The sequence below is a fragment of the Ischnura elegans genome, chromosome 5 (assembly GCF_921293095.1).
Source record: "Ischnura elegans chromosome 5, ioIscEleg1.1, whole genome shotgun sequence".
NCBI classification, from domain to species: domain Eukaryota; kingdom Metazoa; phylum Arthropoda; class Insecta; order Odonata; family Coenagrionidae; genus Ischnura; species Ischnura elegans.
Window position 1 is genome coordinate 117270722 of NC_060250.1, and position 19708 is coordinate 117290429.

At 36.6% G+C, this 19708-nt stretch overlaps 1 protein-coding gene across 3 annotated transcripts in view; it reads left to right on the top strand.

Annotated features, from left to right (window-relative positions):
* Window positions 1–11883, top strand: part of LOC124159451 (beta-glucuronidase-like) — a 42291-nt gene extending 30408 nt beyond the window's left edge. For 2 of the 3 annotated variants that reach the window (XM_046535268.1, XM_046535270.1), the window contains 6 exons: window positions 1775–1947; window positions 2828–2971; window positions 5512–5596; window positions 9633–9809; window positions 10947–11085; window positions 11726–11883. In XM_046535268.1, coding sequence (XP_046391224.1) covers window positions 1775–1947; window positions 2828–2971; window positions 5512–5596; window positions 9633–9809; window positions 10947–11085; window positions 11726–11862 — 855 coding nt within the window. In that variant the 3' untranslated portion in view covers window positions 11863–11883. Of the gene's footprint in view, window positions 1–1774; window positions 1948–2827; window positions 2972–5511; window positions 5597–6149; window positions 6235–9632; window positions 9810–10946; window positions 11086–11725 lie in introns of all 3 variants that reach the window. The other variant, XM_046535269.1, reaches the window with a different exon arrangement.
* Window positions 11884–19708: the final 7825 nt, after the last annotated feature.

The following is a 19708-nucleotide window of genomic DNA, read 5'->3' on the forward strand; positions in this document are numbered from 1 at the left end:
GACGAGAGGGTAATCAACTCCATTGTAAGCTGCCAATAATAAGTGCACTAAAACCATCACACATAACAGTTGTAATACTGTCTATAACGACAGATAAAATTAATTCCTTTAAACATTATATCTTCTTTCTACCATATAATGTTTCTTCAGCTTTTAATTATACATATTCAATCTTAATTGCAAAATTCATTTCGTATTCGCTAATTCAGTTTTATTACGCTTTGTAAAATTGCATAATTTTCCGCAGAATCTCACTTTTTTGTGGAATGATATAATTCTACCACTCGAGAGAAAAATCAAGAGCGATGTTGATTTAAGCACTTCCACCTTGTATCAAAATTACATTCCATTAAGAAAAATAATATTTGTGCACCTGCAATTCTATTGATAAAAAAATTATCTCGGACCCACATTTCTTCCGAAGAAAAGAGAAAAAAAACAAGATATCAAAATATGAAGTAAGTAATTATCTCCCGACGAATTGTTTGCGTGAAGTCTTCTCATAGAATTCGTCCAGTTTAATTTGTTGTACATCACCAACGTTTCAACATTCTCCTCTCCTGATTGGCCTGAGTAGTCTATGCAATTCGGATAAAAAGGGAGGATTTCTATATAATTTTTATTTTCTTTAAAATGGGATTCCACGTATGGATAAGTTTATATCCCATGTTTCGATTAAAATTGTTTTTACCTATCCTGACCTCAATGGCCTCCTTAGCGAAGAAGTTGTTGGAACGGCAGATTAATTTTGCGCTATCCCATTTTATCTTGTGGCCCTCAAAGATGATATGATGAAATTACATTTCAGCGTGTTTTGTTCAGTCAAACTTATTCATTCACTTTGATGGCGATGGGCGTGTCTTCCATTGAAATATTGATTATCTAAAACGAATTAAACCTGAGTGTATCCTGAAAAGATAGTATAAGATTATAATGTAGCATGCAATCATCAAGAGCAACTGTGGCAGCCTTTTGTCGAAACATTCTCGCCAGGGATAGCAATGGAAATTAAACGTAAGCAAAACCAATAAAATTTCAATAGTTTCCTTCCCGGTAGCGAAATGTAAAATGAAACGAAATCTAGGGAGCTAAACTGAGGGTCGAAACGAAATCGGAGACTAAACTACTTTGGGTTGAAATTAATCTAAAACTCTGGGACGAAACGAAACGCAGATAATATTTCGCATCGGAGGGACCACGTGCTTCACCTTCGAACGGTTTAGTTTCGACCCACACGCCGAGTACGAAGTATGGATGATTGAAGTAGAAGTTCGGCCTACCGCCATTGGATGCCTGAGACACTCGTATTTTTACCACTAACAGGAGAGCGGTGAACGCAAACCTGCCATTCGATTTTTCAGCTCAATTTTTTAACCTCTTTACACGTATGTCAAACGTAATGGGTAGAAATTATTCCCTCTTATCTCCCCCCCACTCAACTTCTGGGATCGAAACTTAACTATGAGTATTAGAGTTTCGATTAATTTAGTTTCGTTCCCGGTAGTAAAGCTTCGTTCCGGGTCGAAACTAAACTCCTTGGTGATTTTAATTTCGTGCAGGAACGAAACTAAACCTAGGCCTTGTATTTTCTCTACCCTCCGGGTCGAAACGAAACATTTTCGTTTCGTTTTCACTTGCCAACCCTGCTTCTCGCGCGAAGTGTTTTTCCTGACCTTGCTCACTCCGTTTAAAGATATCCGTCCTCACACAATGCCTCGCACGAGATGTAAGTACATATTTCTTCTGCATGCTCATGTTCCGCCCCGCCTTTCAGATACGAGGCAAAGGTCTAGACTTGCCCTTGGTCACCCGCGACCACAATCTTCTCAGCTGGGTGGGCGCCAACTCCTATCGCACATCGCACTACCCCTACGCAGAGGAGATCATGGACTTTGCGGACAGATTGGGATTCCTAATAGTCGACGAGTGCCCGGCGGTCAATTTGGAGTGAGATTTATTTTATACTGATACATCAAATTTCAACCACTATTTTAAGTAATCTACAAAGGATTAACACATAACATACCCCCTTCCCACTTTGTACTTTCCTTTTAAATTTATAATGAGTCCTATTCCTTTCATTTTTATCTCATTATGTTCCTCTTTCCTTACCTGCTTGACTAACATTGGGATCATTCAGCCGCACTGAGCGCCTACCGTTGCTCATTAGCAATGAGTAAGTGAGCCCTCTGACGTCATGGAACTGAATTCTCTAACTCATTTTTAAACTTGGTTTCTTTGTTAGTTAACTTTGATTTATACCGCTTATTTTTTACGTAAACCGACCCGGATTTCGATGAGTAATCATCATTACCAGGCGTAAATTATTATGCATATATCTTATTACTGTAACCTTTTTACCAAACAGAAAACAAAATAAAATCATCTCTTCCTCCGTTAGGTAACTACCAAGACATCATCCATGAAACTATATATGAGGTTCTTCTTTCTTGCCAGTCAAAACGTCTATAGTAAAAACTAGTGTTGGTATATATATATATGCTTAGATTGATGTCATAACTGATTTACCTGATTAACGAATGTGCTTAAACTCATAATATGTTATCATCAAAATATTTTGGATGACGTCAGCCCTAGCTAGTTTTCTATCAGCTGGAAATTCCCCTTACGAGACAAAATTTTGAAATTTCTCCTTTAAAGTACAAGCAAATGGCTTTTACTATTCTGAAAATATCAGCATTTCCCTGGTGTCGGTTATATTGGATGCAACTATGAACTTTGGATTTTCGAGCAAACATGTCAGTCGAAGGCTGAAAATATTTCACCAACGATCGCAAACTGAATAACGTAATTCTAAATTTTTCAGCAATTACGACGATGAACTCCTGGAGAGACACAAAGCCGTCATGTCGGAACTGGTAAGAAGAGACAAGAATAGACCGAGCGTAGTCATGTGGTCCATAGCCAACGAGCCGAGATCACAGAAAATAGCTGCTGGACCGTACTTCAGGTATATATTATCCATCGGTAATGACGCGTCATTGAATGGCAGTCTTGAGGTTTGAAGAAAATGTTTAAATCATTTTCAAATATTGACAAAACTAGCTAATTATTAATTGCCATTACAGAGGATTTTTTAAAATTAAATGTTTTCAGGGGCAGCTCCACACATCACACTAGATAAAATAGAGTCAAAATCGAGTACACCTACGCACACATTTGTCATTCATTTCGTTTTCGTGAATTAGCAAAGTCGGCATTGACCCATTTCCGCCCACCGTGATTATATGGCTACCTACATCCTACCATTCTGAGCATATTGAGATAACACGCACTCCATTTTGCTGTCGAATTGTCACAAATACATTGTTGAAGCTTGCAATAACTTAATTCATTTATTATTTTGTAGTTCAAGCTAGTCGATATAATACCCAGACGTTTAGCGAATTAGTCTGGGAGCTGCTAAAGACCCGGAGTCTGGGCGATTGGTTTAGATTGCTTGAACAATTTAAAGTAGATATCTATAAAAGCGACACGTAGAACGTCATATTAGACCTCTACTGTATTTCCAGGTCCGACAGAAGCGATAAATTAAGAGACATATGTTGCCGAAAGTATATATACCTATGCGAAGTCGTTTTTCTCTCGAACCATGAAGGACATTCATAAATGCAAGGCGTAAATTTGTTTGAGTATTTGTTTTAATTATGTTTACTTTTTACAACTGGTGTCCTAACACCTCCTGCCACACGCCTTTATAGGCGGCTTGCTGGGTTGTACGTAGATGTAGATACCACTGACGGAAAAAGACGGGTGCGGAACGGAATTTCAGAGTGGGAACCTGATGTCTGCAAATTGCGTGCAAGTAACATGAAAGAAAGCAGTAAATGGCATTGTGTAGATTATTTTAACTTTTTTCGCCCAAATTTAAGCTTACTCTCATCCTTTCTGTCAAGGCCACCCGCTAAAATTGAACAACATTAGATTCAGACCTCGTTCCGTCTCACAATCAGTGTGGTTATATGGCTACGGGTCATTCTGATGAAATAAGTTAATGTATGTATCACCATAATATTTAACTGGATTACAAATAACAACAATAGGAGAAGCATATTTAAATATATTCACAACGGCAAGCAGGGAGATGTCTGTGCGAAAATGGGTTAATCGAAATGTCATATTTATTTGCCTATTATAACAGCAATTGAGAGGCTATGACTTAAAAAACAATAGCTCTGAATACGCAAATAATCTCCAAGACCTTCACGGCATGGGTGTACCCAGCGCGGGGCAGGAGAAATAGAAATAGAAGTGAAAATAAATTTAGCTGAAGACGAAAGTTTCGAACAAATATTCTTTTAAAGAAAAATTATATAATTGTATAAGAAAGAGGACTAATATAAATATCATTAATTTTTAAGCAAATAAATATAAAAAACAAGTAAATTTCTGTCATAATTTTCTTAAAATTTTGGTTTCATTTACTCTTTCTTTGCTAAAATGTTACAACTTGAAGGACCACAGCTTCCCCCCCCCCTAGTGTTGATCCTGGGTACGCCCTTTCTCCACGGTCCTCCTCAAAACTCCCCTATCCTTCGCAAACTTCGAGAACTGCCGCTGAAAGTAATGGCGCTCAATTTTTTTGCAAGTCCAGCCCTCCTATAACTACTTTATTAAAATGGGAACACCTCAACTTTTCCTTCTTATATGAATTCATGTTGGAATACTTCAAAGTAGATTGATATTTCCGGATTTGGTACACGACAAATTCAACTAGATGGAAACATGCCGCCATAGAGAAATATCCATTTTTAGCGTATTTTTTTCTTGCGAATTCCACGGTTGGCATTTAATACCTGGGGTAAAAATTACAACCCTATTAAAGAGCTTTAAAATGTGGTCAAGGTTGGGGAAAATGAAACATCGTGGTAATCACAAGAGATTCCATCTTAATGCCGCTCAATCTCTTTTCCAACCAACCTACTTAAAAGGGAAGCGTAACTTTTATTTTTCAGCATACCATTACGACATCGACGGCATCCAACGACATTTACAGCATCCAATACGATATGAAAAATCCAATGTATATACAAAACATTCTTGTTCAAATGTGCGTCAACCACACGACAAAGAATGCAACAGTAATAAAACTTGTTGTCTACTTGAATGAGATATATTTGCTGGAGGAGAAATTCACGTTTAAAATTACTCAATGCCGATAAAAATGTTTCAATGTCGTTCGACCAATGATTTGCTGATCAGATGTAGCTATGAATATGGTTCAACGGTGACAGAGCAGGCATTTTTAATTGTTGGCTCACCCAATTACTCCATGGCATAATCATCATTTACTTGAAAGGAATGTGAATTCATTGAAAACCTTAAATTACCAAACCCTTCGCCTTAAATACGAACCAAACGGCTGAGAATACGAATGGAATAATTTATACTCTCAACTTAAACTACTTACTTTTTTATTTCAAATGAAATCTCTACTTCTGTCATTTTTTTAATGTCATGTCATATTCCTACGAATTGCATTTCCTGCAGCAAAATCGTCAACCACACCAGGTCATTGGACGACAGTCGGCCTATCACCATGGCGACGGCGCAGCAGTACTTCAGCGACAAGGCCGTATGTACTCACTACAGCAGCTGCTAACAGACTAACAAGCCCTCCCCTGAGTTACTTCGATTGAAACTCATTTGAAATCACTTTAATCACAAAAAAAAACCTGTAATATGCCCCCAAAGCAATCATATCAGTCATGGCAGGGACACATTCAACTTCGTACCAAGGCCAACAGTGATGGAAACCCCAGTCTTTCTTCCAACAAACGAGAAAATTTGCCATACCTTCGAAAAAAGAAACATTTGAACCCCGTAGTAAATTATTTCCTTCCCGCCTCAAGGTCAAATCGTCAATGATGTCAATCGTCATAAATCGCAATGTCACCGGAGATGCGTGGAATAGTGATGCCTATTATGGGGATAAAATCAGAACAATAGACACGAAGAAACCGGACAGTTGGATAATGGTCGAGTCGATTAACATTTTCGGTCTCCCGTAATGACGCTGTGCGCTTGTTTTCATATGTCCAGCTGCTTATGACGCAAGGTCACAATATAAGAAAAAAATATGCTTGCTCTACCTTTGCTTAAGAATCTCTCCACCTGTTTCCCTGCAGGTCGGTCGTTGAGTACGTCAAGACCCTGGACAACACCCGCCCGCTGACCGCAGCCATCAACCAAGGATACAAAGTCGATAATCTTGTACGTAGCGTACGCGGTATGATCCATAACTACCACCTTTCCGAACATATCCAAATTATATGGATTTATTCCTCAACAAGGGGACTTAATTTACCACCTTCTGAACAGGAAATAGAGAGGACGCTTAAATTTCTTCTCGGCCACACTTTTTTTCACGACGAATTACTTGTATAAACCTTACAAAATATTCGTGAACTTTTTTATCTTACCGTTGTCAGCATTTACTTGCATCTCAAATTTTAAAACTTCACCTCAATATTTTGTTGAGATATTAAATTATTATGCTGTACAGAAAAATGCTGACTAAGGCAGAGGAGATGCAGCGGAAAGAATATATATTGGTTGAAGAAAACAAGATAGCACTTTTTCCATAAGTTTTTCTTCGGTACTACGCGTTTGGTACTAGGAGTTACACCTGACATATCATACCAGACGGGCAATCGGGAGATTCGGATTTGAATCCCGGTTAAGCCAAAAGATTTTTTCATGTCGAGTTTAATCCATCGTGCAGGTGTGTATAACTTAACTGTGCGCGTCAACTCGTACAATGTTACTGCAACTTCATGCAATGCTTTGAGTTACAACATAACCTGTAAAATATATGAGGTCCGATTGGGAGAACTTGGTTCGAACCCCAGTGAAGTCAAATGATTATCATATGTTGACGTCGCCTTTTGATACGAACATAACAATTGAAATAAGTTTCAATAATTCACTAGGAGTCATCACGGAACAGTCCATTGAGCAACTGATATGCTGAGAGAGAAATGTATACATTGTCATTACTATAAAATTTTAATTGTTCTCATTGATTTAAATGCGCCTTAATATATGTTTTACGGAGGTTTTTTAGATGAACAACAATCCGGTTCATATTCAAGACTGAAGCCAAGAGTTTGGCCCGGAAATAGGATACATTTTCAGCTAAAAAAATTTCATTTTGTCTTAAATCTTTTTTATAAAATATTAGGTACAAACATGTGGATCCATTCAGGGATGGCTAGTTTTCTCCTGTATTTCAAAATGAAATGATAACTCCGATGATGCCAGTAATTTTCAAAGAAAAAAGCTGTAACAAATTAATCTCTTTCGTTTTATCACTTGTACATACATTCCAACACCGGCTCATAAATATCCTAGCTAGCATCACATATACCTTTTAAACAAACGTTAAAAGATCATTCTAAAAAAAGACAAAGGATGCACCTTTCATTTATGCAGTCAGTGCATCTACCATCGCGAACGGAAATGTGGTAGTTATGAAGGAATCACCGTGTATTTCTTTTAGTTGGCGTACTCCCAATAATACCAAGAACTGTAAATATTTTACGAATGACTAAGACATCTTGAGTCTATGAATGCTTAAGTAGTAGCATAGAGTAATATACTTACTCTATGGTAGTAGGCTCAACAACTATAAAGGATAAAAAAAAAAACATCACGAAGTTTCCGAAAGCTTTATGTGAAGTGGAATCACAGCCGTGTTATTACATGATAAAATTCACTCATTTCTAAAAACTTAATTTTCACCTATCAGAGCCTCACCATTTTAAGAATTCTTATGCGGCGTTACAGCATCAACAACGCCGTTACATTCTGAAGGCTCTGCTATCCAACGCGAAAATGTATTGCTAAACAAGCGCCTTCACGACAAAAAGAAGGTAAAACCTGAGTCAATTTTGACAAATTTGAATGGAAAGAGATGAAGTTATTTTTAAATATGAAGCTTATCATTTTTTCCGGGGTTGCTAGATACAATTCGCCATTTCGCAAATAATTTGCTGATCACTGGCAGTATTAACAATATTAATTACCATCAATAGTAATTTCAATCTAAATTTATAAAATAAACTGTTATTGGCATAATAAAATATATTCAGTAACAGTGTATCTCACAATTGAATTATTATGATTATCTAAAAAAATAAATTCACTTGAGTACCATTGCGTAATTTAAAATTTCGATATAAATAAAACATAAATCTTCGTTCTTAATTCAATTCCTTCGATCATAAGACGTAATTAAATTCAAATGAAAGACTTTCAAGATGTCTAGTCACGCATTAATCTTTAAATACTCGCAAGAATCAGTGAATGAATGCGTATTGAGTCTAATTCGCTATGCATGCTCGTACTACAAGAATTAATTCTAATCAACAGCATGATAATGTTTCAGTGACGAAATCCGAGGCTTTGGAATCATTCTAAAATTTAACATTGCTGGTGAATGGCATTTAAATTATTTTTTGCAACTGCTGAAAACAACAGTAGCCTTAACCACAATCACACTATACTTTGCCTCAAAACTTCACTGCGTGCTGAATGAGAAGGATCGAAGTCGATACATGGAGTTACTCTTCATTCTATTTTTGCCAAACTTTAATTGCAATGCATTATTTCGACTGCTAGATGACATTAATCATGTATCCGTGTCACTTTTATTTCAAGCCTGAATCCTCAAACTCACCGAGAATCGAAGGATAAAAAAACTTCAATAAGTCTTGTATGCATCTATTTTTTCTATACTGATAGTCCTTATTGTACACTCTCATAGACAGTGGCGTAGCTAGGAATTTCGTTGGGGGGGGGGGGACCAAAATTAGGTGGAATGTTTTTGAAAAACGGAGTACTAATTAAAGGGTTTGAAACTAATTTTAACACTTTGTAACCAATGTTAATAAAAAAAACTTAATTTATCAAAGAAATCTTTTGTAAATTCATGATTTTAAAATATTTTGCTTTCTCTTACGAATCAAAGTAATATTTTTTTTTTTTAGGAGGGGTTGGGATCCCCCGGACCTCCCCCCTAGTTACGCCACTGCTCATAGACAACATAAATTTGGTTATCTTCTTGAAACATCCACTTTTTGTAAATCTCAGACGAAGACCAACCTTACTTAAAATTTTTATTTTACGTAGTTCATCTGGCTATCCATAAAACCATCCACCATAAAAAGTCCACCATCTCCATAAAAATTCCACAATTAAATGCAAGAAGTTTTTCTTTAAAATGGATATATGATGCATCCAAGTTGAATTTCTAGAGACTTTTTCCATTTTTTTCCATTTCTTTTCCTTATTGTTCTTACTAACTCATCTTATTGTTTAGTTGAGCATGGGTTTTGAGCATTAAAATTTGCATAACTTTGTCAGCAGTATATTTAAAAAATCATAGTAAAATGAATAGCCAATTTCTCTTATTAATTTCAAAATCATTGTTTTTTTTCTTGAGCATTTTTACTTTCAAAGCCATTCTTCTTCCGCAATGGCAAAGCTTTCGCTTTAGAATGAGTGCATTTCTGCTTCCGAATGAACATGCTTAATCCAAGTAGCTTAATTATTTCGAATCCACTGATGTTATACATAATGGTCGTCATTTGTTGATTTTTTCCCAACAGGCACAGTATTTGGACATAATAGGCGTCAACCGTTACTACTCATGGTACTCCGACACTGGTCACCTCGAATTGGTGCAGCACCAAGTGGAATCGGAAATCACCAGATGGAACCAAAAATTCAACAAACCGGTGTTCATGACGGAATACGGAGCTGACGCTGTGTCTGGCCTTCATACGGTAAATTTTTAGGCAGAGTCCTATTCGTTGTGACCCGTATTTCCCCTAATGTAAAGCACGTATTATATTCCATGATTTCAATATGTACACCAAGCACTTTGACTTATTGATATGAAAGAGCCGAGTGATCCTGACACTTAGTGTTTCCGCAAAAATTTTATTTCAAATGATTCAGTCTTCTATGCTTCATCAAATCATCTGCACATGCACTTCACATGCCTAGCACGTAAAAATTCCTCTTAAGATCATTATATTCCTCTATGGCAGGAGACTCTTCTTAAATTTTATTAATGGCAAATACAAGTCATCGGACTTTCTTTGTCTTTTACCGCTTCGTGTTCTTTTCCGCACGACGAGGTCGAGTGACCTATTTCATTGTTTCAAACCCCGCATTTCTGTCTCTAAACGTTATTTTCTATTAAGACTTCCTTCTTCCATGAACTCCTATTCGGGGATCGGGTTGGTGTGGTGGCTAGAGTGTTGGCTTCCTTCACAGTAGGCTCGGGTTCAAATCCCGGCGGTGGCAGAGGATTTTCAGAGAGTGCCCGATCCCTGCTTGAATGCTGTGTGGAGGAAATTTCAAGCACATCACTCCGTCCGTCGGATGGGACGTTAAGCCGTGGTCCCCTTAACGCCTTTCGTTAAGAGCAGGCTAATGCCGACGCCGGGTTTCTCTCCACCCTTCTTTCCTTTATGGCGCAAATGACCTCAGCTGTCGGTCGCCTCCTCCAAATACCATACCATACGAACTCCTATTCAAAATGTGTTCCAAATTTTGACCCTTTTTTTCAACCCTCATCCATCTCGCACCATCTCCATCGTAATTTTACCCCTAAAGCTCGCACCACACTACAAAATCTACCAATCTTTGCACTTTATTTGATAATAATGTTGTATATTATTTTTCTCGCTGTAGTTTAAGTTTTTATTACTATTTGTTAATTGTTTTCTTTACTACTGTGAGTCCTCTGTAATTGGCCTTGTGCTGTTTTTGGACTGCATTAAAATAAATCACAACGAAATCGAAGTTGAGGGAAAGGGTCACACATATACGATTTCAATCCGCAATGCTTTCGCATGTCGCATGTTGTATTGTAAATAAAACTGCCTCCGCCTAAGCTAATTTCTCTTTCGCAGCTACCTGAATCAGTCTGGACGGAGGACTATCAAGTGGCGCTGATGAGAGAGTATTTCAAAGCATTCGACAATCTGCGTTCCAAAGGATTCTTCATCGGCGAGATGATTTGGAACTTCGCTGATTTCGCCACTGGCCAGGGTAAGTACAGAAAAATTGCGATGAGGTAACAAAATGCGTAAAATAAATCTATCATAATTTCTGCGCCTTTTTATTGTCCATTTTTCCATAATCCTAGTATATATCTGCATTATCCATGTCAACGGCTAATGCCTGTGTATTGGATATTATAAAACAAATAAAAACTAAAAACTACTTCAAATATGTTGTATTTGTATTCTAACAGATGCAAAGAGACGACACCTTTTTATGCTAATCAAATGCTTATTGAAACGAAAAAAATACAACATGGCATACAATGATCACAAAAACCTCCTTTTGATTTGCGAAAGAAATAAGATACCATACTCAGAAATAATGTACTCACAGACATTTATGACTTCTTCCTTAAATAACCATTAAGAAATATTTAAAGAAATACCTATTTAATAGCTTCCTCAACACATTGGATCCTGCATATCGTCTAAAAAATCAAAAATTGGCCTGGAGAAATCGATCAAAATGTTAAAACACGTGCATGGTAAAGTAAGTGATATAAAAATTAGCTTCCATAAATGAAAGGAGAACATCTATAGCCTAAATTTTTTTCAATAATTAATTATAATGATCGAATACTTTCAGCCGTAAAAAATATTAAACTATACCGGTTGAATACTTTCAGGCATCACTAGAGTTGTGGGTAACAAGAAAGGAGTATTCACCAGATCGAGACAGCCGAAGTCGTCCGCAAGATTTTTGAAGGAACGTTATTGGTGCCTGGCCAATCACAATTCCTCTACTTCCTGCTGTTTATATTGATTAAATAATTGTTACACTTTACCTTTAAGAGTATATTTATTTAAAAATAATAAAATAAAATAAATAAAAGTCTACAACTCCCTGAATTATTGAGGCAGCCTTTTCCCAATAAAGAGGAGAGTATCATAAGAAAAAAACACAGCATACAGTAAAAACCTTTAAAAAATATTCTGTGCTATACTTTTCTCGCTATGCAATGGAACTTAACTGACCTGCCACTTCGGGAATGTCGATCGTTGGAATCTATGGAATGTGGATTGATGGATACAATGTATAATCTCACATTTTAGAGAGAAAATGTTTATTTGATCACATGGGGAGCTAAAAAAATTTGACACATGAGTACGTCTAGCGTACAAACTTTCTCTAGATCATGCCAGACCATTGAGTTTTGGAGATGAATTGCTTATGCCTGAAAAAGTGTTTGAGTCCTAAGCTGAAATAAAACTAGACATACTCCAAGAACAGAACGTAAAAGACAGTGACTTGAAATCGAAAATAAATTACCAAAACCTCGAAAACTTTTTTTTTGAGCTAGGAAGTTGAAAATTCAACTGGAGAGTCCAAAATAATTTTTGCATCATGCGCTATTTTTATTTTTTTCCTGTTCACTCCTAAGTGAGGTCCTTTCCTAAGTGAACACTATATTTGGGGCTAAAGTATAAAATTTTCGTGAAACACGCCCACCTTCAAATTTTACCTTAAAATTACCGACTTAAGCCTAATTCTGCGCATTAATGATCTGTCTTATTCTATCCTGTTTCTTGAAAATAGTGTTATTACTCTTTCACTCGTTTTTTCCGTAGTGGTATGAGGCTAGGTGAGCAAAGGAATGATTTTGAAGAAATCTTACAAGGTCCAGAAAAGGAAAGAACCTACAAGCTCCAGTAAGTGATGAACATTTAGAAATATAAAAAAGTATAAATCAGCATAAATGCCAGTGCGTGAAATAAAAAATACATTGGATCCTATTATATTTTTATGTATCCTGATTTGAAATCGTGCATGTTATTTAATAAAAGGAGAGGTTACGTAACACTTTCAATCACATCAGGCTTCGATGCACTCAAATCGCTTGGACTCGTTTCCTCCCAACTCTGCCATATTTTTTGCTGTTTTCGTTGCACCATGAGATGAAGGGATGCCGCTACATACGAATAAATAAGTACGATACGCGTAATGACGGGGCAATTTTTTTTTCTTGAAATGAGATGCGAAAAGTGAAATTCATCATTGATGCACAGAAATATCGAAAAATCAGCGACTTTCGACTTTGCTCAATGACGGAGCATTGGAGGTGGGGCATTCGTTGCAAAGACACGGAGCGCTCTCTGATAACGAAGGCCAAATGCAACAGAATGACTACTGAGTTTTTCAGGATCAAATAAAATCAAGAAGCTTTTCAGGGCAATTTCTTCAATTCCGTGCGAATGGTGGTATGTCTCATTTTTTCCTCTCTTCCATCGCATTCCCAGCTGTTGCAGATCATTACGTAAACGATTGGTAGCAAATTTTCTCGCAGGTACGAATACAATTCAGATAGATTTTCACGATTGAAATCATTACAATCCGATGTGGAGCAAAAACTACCTGCATACGTAAATACCGACTGGTACGAAACTTGACACCGATTGTCACACCATACAATAGATTCCTCAGCGAAATAATTATTATAAAATCATCGTTACCTCTCTCTTCGTCGATTGTGAAATCGGAGTACTTTTTGCGACTCAATACCATTTACTATGACGGTAAAAACCGTAAGAACCGCCCTTTCAAGGGAAGGCTAATAGATTTCCAATTCTCTTATGCGTCAGCCAAGGATCATTCTAACACCTTCGAAATCTAGATACTATGTTACTACTACGGGATATGTGATACGTTCTTCGATTTATTCCCCGTTACTTGGGCGAGGAACAATAAATAAAAGTAGTTCCGCGTGAAATGGAATGAGTGAGATACTTCGGCATCAGTATCAACATCTAGGTTAATGTCACATTGGCGAATTTTTTGATTGGTGATTACTGCCAATGGCTATCAAAGCCCTTTTGTGTTCTATCAACAGAGAAATGCCTGTAACTTTTAAGCTGACAAAATACGGGATAGATTTTAAGAGATATTGATAGCCCCTGGATTTTTAATGTACATTCTTTAATCTCTCATACAATACGCTAATATTACATCAATGGAGTAAATGATTCGTTGTAAGAGATAAAGTAAGCCATGCACTAATGAAAAGCGTTTTAATGATTAATTAACTAAGCGCTATAAAAAAAACTCTGACGGAAATCATTAGATTAGTTCCTTCCTCTTCTGATGAGTAATATTGTAACGATGGAAATATTCGGCTTCATCGAAAGTATTTTAGTAAAAAAAATCTGTGTTGCTTCATATATTGATATATATATATAATTTTTATTTTTACTATTAATATTAATTAATCGCTGTACAATGCAAAATCTAATGGAATGCAATATATCTCTGGCATGCTCCCCATGCAGAAAATTTACTTCGCAGTGCTACGACTTAACTATATTCATCATAATTACTCAGCCTTAAGGTATTCTACTGGAAATATTCGCATTCATATATAAAAAACGACAAAATATAACTTTTACTTACAATCATATGAAATGATTAATCGAATACTCACGGAATCTATGGCGAACGGAGTCTGCATTCTGAGTTCAATCAGTAGTAAATACGATGAAAATAAAATGTAAGACGAGAGAATATGATATCTTCAGCCTTTCTCATATATCACATGCCGTGATCTCATCCTCGGTCATCAACTCCATTAGAGCCATTCCGCTGGATGATCCAATTACCCGGAATGATCGATCGTGACCCCGTAACAGGCTTCGATTAAAAAAAACTTGAAGAAATGTTAGGGCAAGGAAAAAAGTCTACGAGGACCTCAGAACTCGAGCATTGATAGATAACCCAAACGTCGAAAAGCTACAAGTTAGTCTACAAAATAGCATTCGTCGTTATAATATTTTTATATGGAAATAATGTCAAAAAATTAATCTCATTTATTGTTCCTCGACCAAGTAACCAGGAAGAAATCGAAGAATTGACAGTAGGTACCACTCATACCGTAGTAGTAACCTAGTATATAGATTTCGATAACGAAAACTTGATACACAACCAATGAGAATGCCTGCGCTCGTAATTAAAATAAAAAATAATAAAGCAAGCTTTTTTAATAACAATTTTTTAAGAGGAATGTAAAAATTGTACCTCTAAAAGACAACACGATGAATAGATTTATCAATTAAAATATATTAGCGATATATAATTAATTACATGTAAATAGCAAATAAAATTAATATCCCAAGCTGTTCAACTGTCTAATCGTAGGTGTTCGAGTTGAAAATGATGTTTTACATTTTTATCTTTAAAAAAAATTTCCGAAAAGGGATTCCAAAATAAGGCCATGACCAATTATTCCCATAGCCTGTTTTCCTTGAACGATTTGAGGCTGAAGAAGATGCCATATAACTTCTTGGCGTCATAATTCTGAGAAATGCACGAGCCAAACGATTACCACAACGATGAATTCAGTTACCGCTAAGCGATGAAAGGGGAGCCGAATGATTCTCATTATATTTATGCTAAGACCGAGAACAATTTATTTTCAATCTTACTGCCTTCAGGAGAAGTTATCGTCATATTTACGCGTACACGTATCTTATCACCTTTCCTGCTAGTAGCATTAAAGGAAGTCTTTCACCAACAATTATGCGCCTTGGTGAGGAAGTCGTTCAACTATTCAATTTGGTATTGAGTGAATTAAGCTTTATTTTATTATAAATCTGCCAATTTTATGTTCAGATGTCAAAAGTTTTTAGCGCATGAAGAATATGAAGTGCCATCAGAGTAATATCACGAACGGAAATGGTCCATTTATATCCACTTGACATACATATAATCTGTCACGTTACAAAAATAAATCAAGCATTTTGTAATACCTATTTCTTAAGAGGAACGTTTAATTTTGAATCTCTTAAAGGTCACACGATTAATTAAAATAACTAAGCGATATATGATACATGAGTGATACACAATGAACAAAGAGAAAATAGTAACCTAAGCTGTTCATCTGTCGAAGTGTAGGTGTTCGACTTGAAAATGATTTTTTTTATTTTTTCCTTCAAAAAATATTTCCTTACAAAATTTAAAAATATTCCAAAAGCTGCTCCTTCACACTCTAGATTAAGAAAAGATCTCACCAACCTCAGGCAATTTTTTTTAAAGGCAATAGTTTTATATCAGATCATAATGCTGAAGCTTAAAAGAAGAAAGGCCAACAGATTCAAAGCAATCGAATTTTTCGATATCCTGTGCACAATTGGTTATAATAGGCACGGGAAATATTCTCAATATCTTCATGCTAAATCAATTAAAAGCCGATTGATCTCGATGATATCTTCGTATTACATGTCACTGATTAGTGACTGCATATATTCCTTGATAAGATCCTTTCGTTGTTACACCAGTTTTAATTGTATTTATCGCAAATAAAATTGCAATTAGCATTTTATACGATTCAATTATTATACATTTTTACTGTAATATTCGATAGTTGCCAGGTGGTCACCACGGCGGACAATCTTACAAGATGTAATTGTAACTTTAATTTTACTGATTTCTCTTTAAAGTCGGTAATTTATACTCGTAATTGATTACTTTTTATACTAAGTAACTGTAGTTAAGCCCAGTTAATTTTATCGGTACTTTTATCAACACCGGGAGTAACACAACAGAAGTCATAATTTCTCATAAAATTGAGTTTGTATGTGCATACTAAGGACACTTGAACGCATAAAATTATGGAGAAAGTTTAGAATATAACTATAGCATGCATTGGAGGGATCACTAAAACGTGATAAAGATGAGGTTATATTTCTGACTGTAAATCGCTTGATTTAATTCTGTCTTGTACCGATATCAGATACGTACAGCTCGCAAAGACAGCTGAGCGGTGAAATTGCCAGTCTTATAACCTTATCAAGCAGATGCGACGATGCAACGTAATCAACGCCATGACCTTGCGGGAAAACATCCCTCGAAATGCAGCAGACAGCACTTGCATTGTCCGCCAGCGCTGCTGTGATGGATCGGTCGCGAACGACCGACATACGTGGTTGAGATATTTTGAGTGATCGATTCACGAACGGGATCTCTCCGACGAACGACACAACGGCCGTTCGCGATCGAATTACTTCGTTGGTCACTCTCAACCGATGCGAATATGTCGGTCTGAATGAATATTCTCGGCGTGAATGGTGAACGGTGTTAGATATTACTGAAACGACCAACTAGGTCCATCACTGTTGTTATGTCGCTTAATCATTGCCATCCATCGAGTTATGTCCTCCTAAGACTAGAGAACGCGTTTTTATGTGGCCGAACCGATCCAGCCAATCCAACAAAAAATACTTCCCCGATCAATATTCGAGATGACAGTGGTTACTCTATGCTTACAGCTGCTACTAATCGCTATTTACCAGGATCAAACGCGGATTGTATTCCTATTTCCTTACTGTATTTTAAATGCTAATTTCACCCATATTTTGTGAGTGCACAAATAAAAAAATGCTTTCCCGAAAAGATGTACAATGTTACTAATCACAATAATTTATTTCAAACGGAAGCTTTCCTTCTTATTTATGTACAACGAAGGGGTTTGAATCACTAGTGATTTGTAAGTTTCTCTAAATCACATTGTATTTGCATTCTGGTACTAACTCATATCTGCTAGTAGCAATAAATACTGCGCGAGAGCATACCGCTCCCCAGCCATACCCGACAATAATTAGTAACTAGTTCGAAATCGATATATAAAATTTAAATACTCATCTCAGTCAACTTATACTCATGCTGAGAATTGACGAAATCCGAGCCTAAGCCTTCATGAATTACTTCACAAGAAAGTAAATTTCTGCATCGGGCTGATTAAAAAAAAAGTCGCAGAAGTAATATCCTCATCGGCTGGAAAAAAACAGCCATGGTAGATACTATTGGTTAGAATGATTAAATATAAAACCTGATGAACGATAGAGGGGAATATCTACCTTAGAATGGCATAAATATGACCACTATTCGATTCAAACATAGACACATGCGTGCGCAGAAATTATCAAGTCAAGAAATAATAAAGTAATTATACAAAAAGTTTTGGATTCTAAGCAGAATTCAACCGATTATAATAACCATTGAGCGTTGGGGAATAATAAATAACTCATTAGGAATCGATATGGAAATACTCATATCAATCAACTTAATCACACAGAAAATTAACGAAAGCCAGCCTTATGAATCGTCAATCATTCATTTCAACTAAAGGGAAGTTAGTTGTTCACAAGATATTATTCACCTGTATCATTTCCGCAGCGACATGGTCTTCTATGACACACACCAAGCTGAGCTAAGTTTCCCTTCTACACTGCTACCTAAGGACTTTTGCGTTATTAGGAAGCTTTTGCACACGATATAATAAAGCAAATGATACTCAAGCATCCTGTTTGTACACCAGTTAACGTTTTCACAAAGTATTTCAAAACGATGGATGAAAAAAATGATATTCACGCCCTTCTACTCTCCTTCATTGCTTAGTTGCATTTCATCTCACATATTTCCAGCCCAAATAGCTCTTCAACTCAAAGTTGGTTAATCATCGATTCGGTCGATTAAACTCTACTGTAAGAAATATGTATAGGGAATCAATACGCAACACCCTAATAAAAAGAGAAAATAACTCCTAATTCCCGAAATTGCAAGAGTCCATAGAGAAGCTGAGTGAATGACTAGGGACTGTTTTTATTTATGGGAAACCTTTTGTTATTTTATCGATTAGCTTTCCGAAAAATGAGTACTCTGGCAAAGAATATGCGAACTCCTGAAAACGATGGAAACAGTTTTCGTCCCAATAAAATTTTCAGTTGCTATGGTATCGTAAAAGAGTCACCACTATGTACGAAAAGAATTGTTAATATTTTGATGCCATTCGGATACATCCTTAAACACATGTGGATAGTGGCGGATCCAGGATAGGGACAAGGGGGGGGCTAAGTGGGGGTCGGAAAAAATTACCATTCTATCTAGTGTAAATTGGATATCCAAGTGGGGGGCTATAGCCCCCATTAGCCCCCCCCCATAGATCCGCCACTCTATGTGGATTAATTGCCAATTACCAGAGCACATAAAACAGTAAGGATTCACTAGTCCAGTAACATCGATTTGGTAATATTTTTATTGAAAACTTAGAGAAGAACGCTCAAAAGATTCGATTTCGTTGAATTTGGTTTTCCACAAGATTTAATCATATCCCCCCGTGGAGGTTCAATCAAAAACCCATTAATATAGGTTGTGGTTTTATCAACGACAGCGCAAGGCGCATACAGGATGAGTGAAGGTTGTACCAATTTAACTGAAGGGCTTGCAGTTTTCTCCGGTCAAAAAAACTTGCAAGTAGTCGTCCCGTCAATGAGACTTAACCACGCTCTTTTTTTCCATCCCTAGCTGCTGAGCATTCCTCTTCCGCTATCGTACGCATTACGTAACCTACCATACGAGTCAGTTTCAATTATTCCGCCGCACTAAAGAACCACTCACATCAATAATATTCTGAGTACAGCATACTAACAGCATTCTGACCTCACCTATTCATGTTTGAACCCAGATGATCATAGCATTTATACTGCACAAAAGTACATTCCGATTGCATTTATTGAATATTTTTATTTGCATATTTCATACTTTCTCACGAGGTATGTGATGTGAGGTTATTCAGATGGATTGGTGAGTTAAAGGGCGAAGAATTTGTACGTAAACGATCAAC